The following is a 13,960-nucleotide window of genomic DNA, read 5'->3' on the forward strand; positions in this document are numbered from 1 at the left end:
GTTTTTGGGAAGCATTTTTGTAAGTGCTTTTTTTGGCGTTTTGCGATTTCTAAGTGTCCTAGGCCTTATTTATAAAGGGAAAAGGACCTAAACATTTGTAAAACCGTTAATTATTTAATTAAGCAGTTAAAAAAACGCCCATGAAATTGCTTGCAAAAGTACCTTCTCTAGTGTTCTGTCTATCTATCATAGGTGGCCACTAATGATACAATTTGCCGAAAGATAGTTTACAAAATGAATCTTCATATGAACAATCAGAAATTATCATTTGGGACTACTATTGGACAAAAATCCCCTAACCAATGTAATCAGATTGACAGGATTGATTCGAAAATTGGATTGTTTTCATTATTCTGATTGGATTGGTTTGGAGATTTTATTCCATAAGTATCCTTCGTAAATCCTTCATAAATCATCGTTCAGCAAATTGTGTCATTAATGACCACCTTATGTGTATCTATCTATCTTTATCTTTCTTTTCTTTTTTTTTTTAAATCAACTGTATTGACTCATAAAAGGTAATACAATGTATCAAATCAGCATTATCATCAAGTGATGATATAGGACACCTCTATCTATCTATCCATCCATCCATCCATCCATCCATCCATCCATCCATCTATCTATTCTGCAATGCAATAGATATAGGGTGGCTGCTCCCTCGGTCAAAATCTCTAGCCAATAATTAATGAAGAGGAAACCGGCCCTGATCAGCCTCACTAGGATCCAGAGTCTTCCCTCTCCTTAGGTAAGTGTATGTTTTTGGACCCAAGCTTAGGCTCGGGTTCTTTTCAATGCCTTGTCTCTCTGAGCTAGTGAGAATTAGAATATATTATTATTTTTATTATTTATTGCATTAAATTACCTAATTGCTCCCCTCTTTCATATCAGCTAATATTTATCCTTTCTCCTATCTGCCTACCTTTCTCAGTGTTTATCAACATTGTTATTGCATGTACCCCCTTAAAGAGGAACTGTAACGTGAAAACGTCCCCTGGGGGGTACTCACCTCGGGTGGGGGAAGGTTCAGGATCTTAATGAGGCTTCCCACGCCATCCTGCGTCCCTCGGGGGTCTCGCTGTAGCCCTCCGTACAGCCGTGACGTAATATTTACCTTCCCGGCTCCTGCGCAGGCGCTCTGATGGCTGTCGGCTCCGAAGTAGGCGGAAATACCCGATCGCCGTCGAGTCCGCTCTACTGCGCAGGCGCAAGTCTCCGGCGCCTGCGCAGTAGAGCGGACCCGACTGAGATCGGGTATTTCCGTCTACTTCGGAGCCGACAGCAGCCACAGCGCCCCCGCTGGAGCCAGCAAAGGTAAATATTGAATTTACAGTCGGGTCTGTCGCCGGCTGTTTGGAGGGCTGTCCCCGTGGGACAGAGGATGGCATGGGAAGCCTCATTAGGATCCCGAGGCTTCCCCCACCCGAGGTAACCCCCAGGGGACGTTTTTTAATGTTACAGAGTCTCTTTAATGACTTCAGTGACTGCCCTAGCCCCCAGTTTTGTGTAACATATAGTTTGTTAGCAATACTTCTTAATTGTGTATAAATAATACTATCTATCTAATTTTAGGCCTTGCAAGTTAACACTAATGAGAAACATGAACCTGGGGAGAGAAATGTCCAGATGGGCAGAATTTTCACATTCTTCAACTAAGGGTGTACTCACTTTTGTTGCCACTGGTTTAGACATTATTGGCTGTGTGTTGAGTTATTTTGATGGGACAGCAAATGTACACTGTTATACAAGCTGTACACTGACTACTTTATATTGTATTAAAATGTCATATCTTCAGTGTGTTTTCATGAAAAGATAGAATAAAATATTGACAAAAATGTGAAAGGTGTACTCACTTTTGTAGATTATCTATCTATCTATCTATCTATCTATCTATCTATCTATCTATCTGTCTGCCTATCTATCTATCTCTCCCTATCCTCTTTCTCACTCTCTCGCCCCCTCTCCTCTCTCGCTACAGAAAGTTAGAGGCTGCCAGAAGCATAATAGCTCATTTGTCTTTGTGGTCAGCTTACTTCTGCTTGGCCAGCGAGCCTGAGCCGGGCAATCCCGTGTGGTTAGTTACTGTGAAAAGTTAGAGTAATAGCACATAATGGAGCAGCCTGCCCAGACGTGCACACTCCTGGCTCACACGACTACCTCCTGTCAGACAGGGGTGTGTGCTTCCTAAAGCTGAGAATAGTGAAACTCGCTTATTATCTCCTACGCAGTGAAAGAACCCTCTGCAGCCACTGCAGGCTCCTTCCTTCCTCCTATCGTCACTTCACGTGCTGGTCCAGAGCCAGTGACCTGGCACCCGTCTGGCATTTCAGGATACTAAATTATTGCCTTGCGGGGTTTTGGACCAGGCTCAGAGGGGCGTGAGGCTGACTTTGTCCCCGTGACTCATTTCTGAGTATTGAAGCCTGTCTAATCTAGGACTGAGGCATCCTGGTCCACCTGTCACTGGAATGAGACACCAGCACTGCTCAACATCTACGTCTGGAAGCTTTAACCCTGAGGTCTGTGTTGCCAGCAGTCATTGGGGCCACACTGCTGCTTTCTGACCACAAGGACCAAATTCTGCACAGAGAGAAATCACAGGAGCTGGAATCGGGAATCCTGCTGTGGGAGACACCAGGGGAAGCAGGCTGAGATCAGGCTGACACATGGGAAACTTCATCTGAGGCTCAGTGGAAGTCATCTGAGGACTGTTCTTCATACACTTACATCTGGGCATCACACCTGGGCTAAGCTTGGCGTATAAACGTTAGGATGCTCCTGATCCTTATCGGCGCAGCTCTGCTTACTGCAGGTAATGAGGCATTACGTTTTCTTATGCTTTTGTTAGAATTACTTTTATTATTATTGTTATTAAAGGACTCACAAGGCCAAAAAAAGAAATGTAGTTTCACTTACCTGGGGCTTCTTCCAGCCCGTAGAAGTCATTTGGGCCCCTCGGGACAGCTCTGGTCCTCTCCAGGGTCATCTGACCCCCGATTAGTCAGTGTCTTCTGCGCAGGCGCGGTACGCTCCCGGTGATGTGGGTGCATTCTCACGTAGGCACGTGCATTGGGAGTCGGCGATCCTTAGAGGTTGCCAGAAGGACCCTATAGAGGACCGGAGCTGCGACGAGGGACCCAAGTGGTTTCTAGGGACTGGAAGAAACCCCAGGTAAGTAAAGGTATATTTCTTTTTTGGCCTCACAAGACCATTAAAGCCGGAAAAAAAATCTGGACCTAATAAAACACATTTTCAAAGAATTTGTCCTTGGAAATAAATGATGAGCCCAATATCAATCCCTTTTCATCAGTTGAACATCCAAAAGTGTATTCGATCCACCCTCGATTTGATTTCAGAATTGAATCGTAGGCCTGCTGGTACCTGCTACTGATTGCAGTCACAATTGCTCAGTGTTTTTGCTAGCATTTGGTAAAACTATTCCAGCAGCAATTTCTGGCATTTTTTTTTAGTTTTTGTTTTTGGTAGCAATTTTATTTTAGTGTTAGCGATTAAGTTAGTGTTTAAGTTCTGCAAGGGATTTTGGGTAAGCTGGTGGTTTCTGGGTAATACAAGATGTTCAGAATTGTTTTGAAATAGCTGTGTATGGCGATTGATGGTGATCCCCAAAGTGCTGCTGGAAGCACTCTAGTGCGTCTAAGGCTTAAAGGTTGATCAAACATAAATATTGATGAGTGTATGGCCACTTCTTCATCAACACAGAACAGAGAAGGACATGAGTTAGGACAACATGTGGGCTGTTACCTGAGTGACCACCATGAAGAACCAACACTCGGAATTTAAACAGAGATCATTTAGCATTAGCTAAAGATTATGGGACTGATGTATTAAAGTTCTCTTGGGCTGGAGACCAGTGGGGATCATAAGTGTATCAACAAAACTACACTGGATTCATTATATATTGTCTGTCACTAGATGGTTTTCAAGTTTGTAACCGTTGCCGGAGTCATATCGGGATATACCCGTAGTAGGGCTGTTTGGAATGTTAGGACATTTGAGTTTTTGCTAACTTGTGTTGCAGTTATAATTTTTTAATAAATCCAGGACACTCATGAATTATTGAGAAAAAATATATACATTTTACTGTGAGTTCAGGCATTTTCCTTAACCTTCCTGGCGGTAACCCCGGGACTCGAGACTCGTGGATCGGGACTCCCAATGACGTCGCTGACGTCCGTGACGTCATCCCGCCCCGTCGCCATGGCGACGGGGGAAGCCCTCCAGGAAATCCCGTTCTTTGAACGGGATTTCCTGATCGGAGATCGCCGAAGGCGATTGAAGCGGGGGGATGCCGCTGAGTAGCAGCTATCATGTAGCGAGCCCTGGGCTCGCTACATGATTTAAAAAAAAAAAAAAAAAACTGCTGCGCTGCCTCCTGGCGGAATTTATTAGACCGCCAGGAGGGTTAAAGGGCTACTGACCTGAGAACTCTACTGTTTAAACTTCCTCTGGACAGGAAGTTTAGTAGCTGCAGGAACGGTCTGGAGCCCGGAGCGGAGAAGAAGACAGCGGGGATCAGGGACTCGTGCCGGCCGGAACAGGTAATGTATGCAAGGGGGGGATGTCAGCAGCGGCAGCTCCACAGACTGATCGGTTTCAGGCTGAAATCGATTCACAATCTGTTTGCAGTAAAGGTGGCCATACGATCCCTCTCTGATCAGATTCGATTAGAGAGGGATCTATCTGTTGGTCGAATCTGATGGCAAATCGACCAGTGTATGGCCACTTGAAGAGTTAATACTCAAACATTTTACTTTGTTTAGCTACTAATTGATAAGAACGTGTCCATAATGGTCAGATTGTGGTGTACTGAGCTGTGTTAACAATGCAGAAAAGTTTCTACAGTATCCAAGGGGAAAGCTGAGAAATGTCTCTCCTTTATTTGCTCAGTAATTACCTAATTAAAAGTCAATCTGATAATTTGTCATGCAGCCAGCAATGTTATCAATCAGCTGCAGTAAAGTGTAAATATGCCTTCAAATGGCATCATACCAGTCTCATACTGTTTTTATTATTATTATTATTATTATTATTATGATTATTATTTTTACATTTAATAGCAAAAAATTAATTTTGAGATGTACCCTATTTTTTGTTTGGTATCTTTCCTTTTTCGTGTTGTGGTAGAAAGTAAGATATACATGGTTGCATAATCTTAGTACACATCATACATTTCTCTGTAACTAATACAGGCGGTGACTCACAGCATTACAGCAATTATCATGAATAGGAACTGTTTTCACAGGCTTAAAATATATAGTATTGGAGTTGAGTGAAGCAACTAAGGTGTATGGCTGTAAATATGCAGTATAGCTAAATGTTGTAGTATATAAAAAAGCAGAGCTCGGTCTGTGGCTGAAGAAGAATATCCTACATTAAATTGCATGTTTTCCTGATGTGCTGAGTTGTGCTCTAAATGATTCCAATGGTTGGAGAGTAATACATGTGCTTTAGAAGGTATTTTCAGAAGGGGGGAGAAGCTTGTGAGAAGTCCTGTACATGCAAAGACATATAACTGCAACCCCTCAGTAATTAACAAATGTTCCAGCAACTGTCACTGTGCTCTGTGACCACCTGATACATAGTAATAAAGCATTCGTAGTAAGCCCGAATACATTTGCTGGATTACTTATTATTATCATTATTATTCCTATTATTATTGATTCCTATAGTGCCATCCGCTACTTCGGATTTGACAAATAGATATTTTGCAAACGAATGACAAGGAGAGTCAAGGGCAATAATACACATAAACACGGTTGTACGACACGCATGGTGTGTGATACATTTATAGATGAGACAGTGGATGAATAAAGAAATGCCAGGCAGACTAGAAGAGAGCTCTGTCCATATCAGCTTAGAGTCTACGGCGGTTTGTTACATTCTGCAATGCTCTTCAGACCTGGAGACGATTAGATTGTGATCACAGTGGGGCATTACATTGCACATCCTGTAAAAACACACTCACAACGCAATGTAGGGGAAAAGCTGCTCTGTGTGTTATATACGTGCAGTGAAACATACAGTACATATAAAGTATGCTTCACTGCATAAACATGTGCGTTATGCAGATGGTTTAACCATGCCACACTGCTATCGTGCTGATGTGACCAGGTTCAGATTTACCTCCCCGGAGCCTATAGGCGCAGATGTTCTGACACCTTAGGCTTCACCCTCCATGAACCTTCAAACCCCCACTAAACCGCACCGCAAGTGTGCCGACTGGCCCAGCTGTCACTTCTCCCTTAGGGCTCTTTTCCACTATGAAACGCAATAGCGATTGAGCTACTATACTCAGTATTCGGGGCTCAATCACATCCAAAACATGGTAGGACATTAATTGGGCTTAGGAAGAAATTGCAACACAATCGGATTGCAGTAATGGAAATAATGGCCGCTGCCATTAGTTTTACTGTATCCTGCATTTTGCAATCCGTTAGTGATTGGAGTCAGATCGCACAAAGCAGGGTAGTGGAAAAGGGCCCTTACTTCCCTTGCTCATCATAGATAGCTACAGGGGCCCCTTAGTACTAGATATAGCCAGAAGTACCCTCAATATTAAGTAGCTAGAGGTGCCCCTGACTGCAGGGAGATCTCATTACTGGAATGCCAAGAGCTGGTTGAGTAGCCTCTCATTTACACTCTCATCAGGACTCTGCAATGCATAGGGAAGAAGGGAGGGAGACACTAAGGAGGGGAGTGAGCCACCTTTCTATCACCAGGTGCCTGTAGGCATCTGCCTACAGTGCCGTATGGTAAATCCGGCCCTGGATGTGATTATACCGATACAATATAATGAAATTGCATTAGCAATGTGACTATATTGTCCAAGGCACCACACCGCAACATCCCAGTGTGAACGTTGCCTTAGGGCCTGTTTCCACTACACGCAGATTGGATGTAGAAGAACTGACTCCAATGAATGTCTATGGGAAAATCTGCATCAGAAAAATTGTGTTTAGTGGAAACAGGCCCCTAGGCATTCATTGGAATCAGTTTTTCTGCATCCATTCTGCATTCAATCTGCGTGTAGTGGAAACAGTAAATCAGACTCTTACGTAGAAGAGGATTTCCTTTTTAGGGCATATTCACAGTGGGACGTTGCGTTTTAATGTAATGTTAAAGTCGCAACGTGTCTGAGTTTAGAGGTAACGCCCTGCAAGCAGTGAGTTAACACAACGCAACATTTCTTAACGCGACTATAACATCGCACTGTGAGCGGCCCATAGGATTATCATTGCAGTGCGGTAAGCTGCATTACAAGACTTTATACCGCAGCTCCACAACGTGGCACTGTGAATGCGACCTAAAAGGTAGTTAAGTGATAGTTATTTCAATGACATTGATTCATGTAAGGCTGCTTGCTTCATTGGGTTTTGCTCTGATTTGAAAAGACTGAATGCAGCCTAGCAATTGAATGCTATTCATTTAAACTAGCAAGTCTGCACACTTATGTCAAAGGTCATGCTTTGGGGAAGGGCTGGGCAGTCTTCTGACTGTAAGCCAAGTGAGTGGGCAAAGAATGATGGAGGTGGTGCTTAGTCAGTGTGTAAAGTTTACATTTTAATCCCTACCATAGTCATATGTCCCACCCTAGCATACACTTAGGCCAATGTTTAATTAGGAAAGTAATTAAAAAAAGGCAAATAAGAAAGGTGAGTAAGGGGGTGGATATAGTGGGGTGCAAAGCTACATAAGGACCTGCCCAACCTCCATCACCGAGCTCATCCACAGATATGTACCCGTCTACTCCCTCTGGTCCACCAATGACCTCTGCCTGACTCCCCCCCCCCCCCCCCTCTCTCATATACCTCACTCCCATGTGCACCTGCAGGACTTCCCAAGAGCCGTCCCACCCTATAGAACTCACTCCTCCCTCCCAGACAGCGTACATTTGAATACGGCGCTGGTAGACTTGGGCGCAGGATCCAGCTGTTAAATGGCTGGTCCTGCTTCTGCACAAGTCCGGGGCGTTTTAATTACTATTCCCCCTCCAGGCCGACATGGATAGTGGGGGAATGAAATAATTCGGCTTCCAGCGATTGCTGGAGGCCGAATTATTGTGTTTTTTAAACAACTTCGGCTCCGTCTTCTGACGGAGCCGACCTTCCTCACTGAGCGCCGCTATAGACTGATTCCCATTACAGTCTATGGCGGCGCTGGCTGCGCCCAAAGCTAGCAGCGCTGAAAAGCACTGCTCCGCCCAGACAGGCCTCTTCCCTCAACACATTTAAGAAAGCCCTCAAGTTACACCTCTTTAAGATGGCCTAACACCCCCCCCCCCCCCCCTTTGCTGCACGTGACGTAACTCTCTCAGCCAAGCACTTATTTTGCAGCCTTACCCAGCACAGTGTAACCCTCCACTTTATATTTTAAGTCTTTAGCAGGGTCTCCCCATCCATCATCCTGTATCTATGGCTACAGCAGAGCCTCATGTGACCTGATACATGCTGCTGGTTCACATGAGGTGCATCTGTTGTCAGAGATAAAGCAGGACTTCATGCATGGCTGGTGATCTGCTAAGAGCAGGTGAGCAATGCGGCACTGGTGCAGCACATACCTGGGCATCCTGCGAATCAGGCTTGAGGTCAGCAGGGAGGAGATGCTCTCTTGGAGGAAACAAGAGGGGGTAAGGAGTATGCCAGTGCCTACAATGCACAGCTCGATGTGTTACTCCTCTCCAGCTTTGCACTCACACATCACAATGTATTGCTTCAGGAGGTACGAAGTCCAGAGCTGGCCCTGGTCAGAAATGACACTGCATACTGAAGGATAGATGGGTAGAGGGTAGGTAAACATCAAGAGAGGTGACATGCTGAAGAGGGGGGAAGGGGGGTGTTGGGGAAAAATTTCCCCCAAAAAAAATCTGTGCATGAATATTGAACAAGGCATGCATTTATCTGTTTCGGGAAACACCTGCCCTTATGGTTACGCCTTTCGTTTCACTTTCTGAAACATAGCTTACACTTCTGGAAACACAGCTGCAAACAGAAGTGAGATTTTGTAAAGGAAAATGCTGTTTTTTAGATTTGGAAAACATTTTTCAAAAATGTTTTCGGTGTAAAGACAAATCTCTGCAAACTTATATAGACTTTCCCAGATGCATATTCTTTGAATGTTTTTTGGCGTGTCAGCGGTGGCAATGCTCTTAAGCGGAAAGTCGCGGTGCTGGTGGTTCAACAGACCGGATAGCTGTGGCCTGTTGGCAGACGCATCTTATTAATTTAAAAGCAGGCAAGACAACTGAAGCAACCACTTTCTTATATATAATGACCGGCCACACAAAAACTCATCCGAAATTGTCCGTCTTCTTCCAAAACCACAGGGGTGTTTATGCACTGTAAATGATCCATTCAAAACAAGGGCACACTGTTCTGAAATGTTACAGCTGCATTTAGAACACAGTCAGAAACATCCAGTTTTGTAAGAGAAAAAAAGGTTGATTTTTACTCACCTGAAGCTTCCTCCAGCCCCCTGCAGTCTATCAGGTCCCTTGCTGTCCTCCAGGTCAGGGCCAACACCAGCGTACAAGCAAGGCACGCCCCTGCTTTGGGCTTCACTTCAGGGGGGGCCTCGCTTTCTTGCTGGCGGTGCTGCCGGAAATAACCATGGTGGTGCGAAGCCGGCAAGGTGGCAACAGGAGGAGAGAGCAGTGAGAGGAGTCGGCGCTGGATTGGGGGGATGTAAGTCTCCATTGACAGCATATTACTTGGCTAACCTATACCGGGGCACCACCTATACCTGGCTAACCTATACTGGGGCACCACCTGTACCTGGCTAACCTATACTGGGGCACCACCTATACGTGGTTAACCTATACTGGGGCACCACCTATACCTTCATAACCTATACTGGGGCACCACCTATACCTGGCTAACCTAAACTGGGGCACCACCTATACCTGGATAGATAACCTATACTAGGGCACCACCTGTACTTGGCTAACCTATACTGGGGCACCACCTATACCTGGCTAACCTATACTGGGGCACCACCTATACCTGGATAACCTATACTGGGGCACCACCTATACCTGGCTAACCTAAACTGGGGCACCACCTATACCTGGATAGATAACCTATACTAGGGCACCACCTGTACCTGGCTAACTTATACTGGGGCACCACCTATACCTGGCTAACCTATGCTTGGGCACCACCTATACCTGGATAACCTATACTGGGGCACCACCTATACCTGGATAACCTATACTGGGGCACCACCTATACCTGGATAACCTATACTGGGGCACCACCTATACCTGGCTAACCTAAACTGGGGCACCACCTATACCTGGATAGATAACCTATACTAGGGCACCACCTGTACCTGGCTAACTTATACTGGGGCACCACCTATACCTGGCTAACCTATGCTTGGGCACCACCTATACCTGGATAACCTATACTGGGGCACCACCTATACCTGGATAACCTATACTGGGGCACCACCTATACCTGGATAGATAACCTATACTAGGGCACCACCTATACCTGGCTAACCTATGCTTGGGCACCACCTATACCTGGATAACCTATACTGGGGCACCACCTATACCTGGCTAACCTAAACTGGGGCACCACCTATACCTGGATAGATAACCTATACTAGGGCACCACCTATACCTGGCTAACCTAAACTGGGGCACCACCTATACCTGGATAGATAACCTATACTAGGGCACCACCTATACCTGGCTAACCTATGCTTGGGCACCACCTATACCTGGATAACCTATTCTGGGGCACCACCTATACCAGGTCCTCTGGGTTGTACCACGGTGACCCCCCACCTCTCCATAGTGTTCCTATACCTGGAAGTGTTCTCATAGCTCCCAACTGTCCCTCTTTCTGAGGGACAGTCCCTCTTTGGGAGCCCTGTCCCTCTTTCCCTCTTTCCTCCTCATTTGTCCCACTTTCAGGACTATGTCCCTCTTTCTATGTAAATAATATATATATATTTCTCTACTAAAAATGTGTTTGATTGACTCTAAACTTTATTCCCATCCTTTAAATTGATATATGACTGATTTTAAAATGTTAATATGAAGGAAAATGAACCAGGATAGAAAGGACCAGTGTGGTTTGAATGATAGAACAACATATTTTCCTTATGAAATCTTTATGATATGCGTGATCAGGGGTGTGTAAGGGGCACGGCTTAAGTGTCCCACTTTCTCATCTCAAAAAAGCACATACGCAGAACCTTCCCAGCTATGGAAGCCTGATTGGGGAGACATGTGTGGCCAGGACAGCACATGGGGTGACAGAGATAAAGCAGTGCAGACTGGCGGGCAGGGAGGAACTGAAGGAGGCTGGAAAAAGCCCAGGTAAGTAAAAATCTACTTTTTTTTAAATCCTGAGCAGGACCCTAAAATGCCCAAATGAACTTACCTGGGGCTTCCTCCAGCCCCTCGTAGTCCATGAGGTCACTCTGCATCCTCTGGGCTCCATTCTCCCCCAGTTGCCCCGTTAGCTTGGTGACTTTGACCAAAGTTGTGTGCAACTGTGCATGTGTGGGCCCTCTGCGTGCCCGTCTCCCTTGCGCACCTGTCGCTGTGAGCATTCTGCACATGCATAATGCATTCTTTCGAGAAGCATGCGTGTGCAGAAAGCTCACAATGACGGGTGTGTAAGCGAGACGGGCACAAAGAAGGGACACGCCTGGAAACTCTGTCCTGTGCCACCATGACCAGCATCATTAGTCTGCATCACAGGCAGAGGCCAAAGTGTGGTCATGTTTATGAGCAGAATAAAGCTATTTACCTTAGGCGGTGTCATTTATGAGACACTTGCTGGGTGGTGGAAGCACAGGGAATACATAAAAGTCTTGCCCTTCTACTATGTATCTGCACAGGCATGCCTTACCACACAAGTGGCTAATTCATATGCAGATACTGGTGGATAGCATATATGCAAATGCTGCCTAAGCACTTACAATTAGTCTTTCTTCTTGAGTCACTGCCTGGAACTTTATGCAGCTGCAGGGTTGAATTTTTTCCGGCCCTTGGGAAGTGTGTCTTCCCCAGCCCAATATGCAGAGCGGCGCAGGGAGCTTTTATAGTGTACCGGAGGCGGGACCGGCTTCCTGTATACCTTTACTGTGTACCTATACCGGACGCTGGACTGGCTTCCTGTATACCTTTACCGTATACCTGTACCGGACGCTGGACCGGCTTCCTGTATACCTTCACTGTATACCTGTACCAGACGCTGGACCGGCTTCCTGTATACCTTTACTGTATACCTGTACCGGACGCTGGACCGGCTTCCTGTATACCTTTACTGCATTCCTGTACCGGACGCTGGACCGGCTTCCTGTATACCTTTACTGTATACCTGTACCGGACGCTGGACCGGCTTCCTGTATACCTTTACTGTATACCTGTACCGGAGGCTGGACCAGCTTCCTGTATAACTTTACTGTACACCTGTACCGGACGCTGGACCGGCTTCCTGTATACCTTTACCGTATACCTGTACCAGACGCTGGACCGGCTTCCTGTATAGCTTTACTGTATACCTGTACCGGACGCTGGACCGGCTTCCTGTATACCTTTACCGTATATATCTGGACCGGCTTCCTGTATACCTTTACCGTATACCTGTACCAGACGCTGGACCGGCTTCCTGTATACCTTTACTGTATACCTGTACCGGACGCTGGACCGGCTTCCTGTATACCTTCACTGTATACCTGTACCGGAGCCTAGGCTGGCTTCCTGTATACCTTTACCGTATATCTGTACTGGAGGCTGGACCAGCTTCCTGTATAACTTTACTGTACACCTGTACCGGACGCTGGACCGGCTTCCTGTATACCTTTACTGTATACCTGTACCGGACGCTGGACCGGCTTCCTGTATACCTTTACCGTATACCTGTACCAGACGCTGGACCGGCTTCCTGTATAGCTTTACTGTACACCTGTACCGGACGCTGGACCGGCTTCCTGTATACCTTTACCGTATATCTGGACTGGCTTCCTGTATACCTTTACCGTATACCTGTACCAGACGCTGGACCGGCTTCCTGTATAGCTTTACTGTACACCTGTACCGGACGCTGGACCGGCTTCCTGTATACCTTTACCGTATATCTGGACCGGCTTCCTGTATACCTTTACCGTATACCTGTACCAGATGCTGGACCGGCTTCCTGTATACCTTTACTGTATACCTGTACCGGACGCTGGACCGGCTTCCTGTATACCTTCACTGTATACCTGTACCGGACGCTGGACTGGCTTCCTGTATACCTTTACCGTATACCTGTACTGGATGCTGGACTGGCTTCCTGTATACCTTTACCGTATATCTGTACCGGAGGCTGGACCGGCTTCCTGTATACCTTTACTGTATACCTGTACCGGAGGCTGGACCGGCTTCCTGTATACCTTTACCGTATACCTGTACCAGACGCTGGACCGGCTTCCTGTATACCTTTACTGTATACCTGTACTGGACGCTGGACCGGCTTCCTGTATACCTTTACCATATACCTGTACCGGACGTTGGACCGGCTTCCTGTATGCCTTTACCGTTCACCTGTACCGGACGCTGGACCGGCTTCCTGTATACCTTTACTGTACACCTGTACCGGACGCTGGACCGGCTTCCTGTATGCCTTCACTGTATACCTGTACCGGACGCTGGACAGGCTTCCTGCATACCTTTACTGTATACCTGTACCGGACGCTGGACCTGCTTCCTGTATGCCTTTACTGTATACCTGTACCGGAGGCTGGACCGGCTTCCTGTATACCTTTACCGTATACCTGTACCGGACGCTGGACCTGCTTCCTGTATGCCTTTACTGTATACCTGTACCGGACGCTGGACCGGCTTCCTGTATGCCTTTACTGTATACCTGTACCGGACGCTGGACCGGCTTCCTGTATACCTTTACCGTATATCTGGACCGGCTTCCTGTATACCTTTACA

General features: G+C 46.3%; 1 protein-coding gene across 1 annotated transcript in view; it reads left to right on the forward strand.

Moving 5' to 3' along the window:
• The first annotated feature begins 2,198 nt into the window (after positions 1 to 2,198).
• The window catches only part of LOC137521789 (phospholipase A2 inhibitor and Ly6/PLAUR domain-containing protein-like), a 90,098-nt gene continuing 78,336 nt past the window's right edge, over positions 2,199 to 13,960 (forward strand). The window contains exon 1 of the mRNA XM_068241523.1: positions 2,199 to 2,812. Coding sequence (XP_068097624.1) covers positions 2,773 to 2,812 — 40 coding nt within the window. The 5' untranslated portion in view covers positions 2,199 to 2,772. The remainder of the gene's footprint in view (positions 2,813 to 13,960) is intronic.

Source organism: Hyperolius riggenbachi, chromosome 6 (assembly GCF_040937935.1).
Source record: "Hyperolius riggenbachi isolate aHypRig1 chromosome 6, aHypRig1.pri, whole genome shotgun sequence".
In the NCBI taxonomy this organism is placed as follows: Eukaryota; Metazoa; Chordata; class Amphibia; order Anura; family Hyperoliidae; genus Hyperolius; species Hyperolius riggenbachi.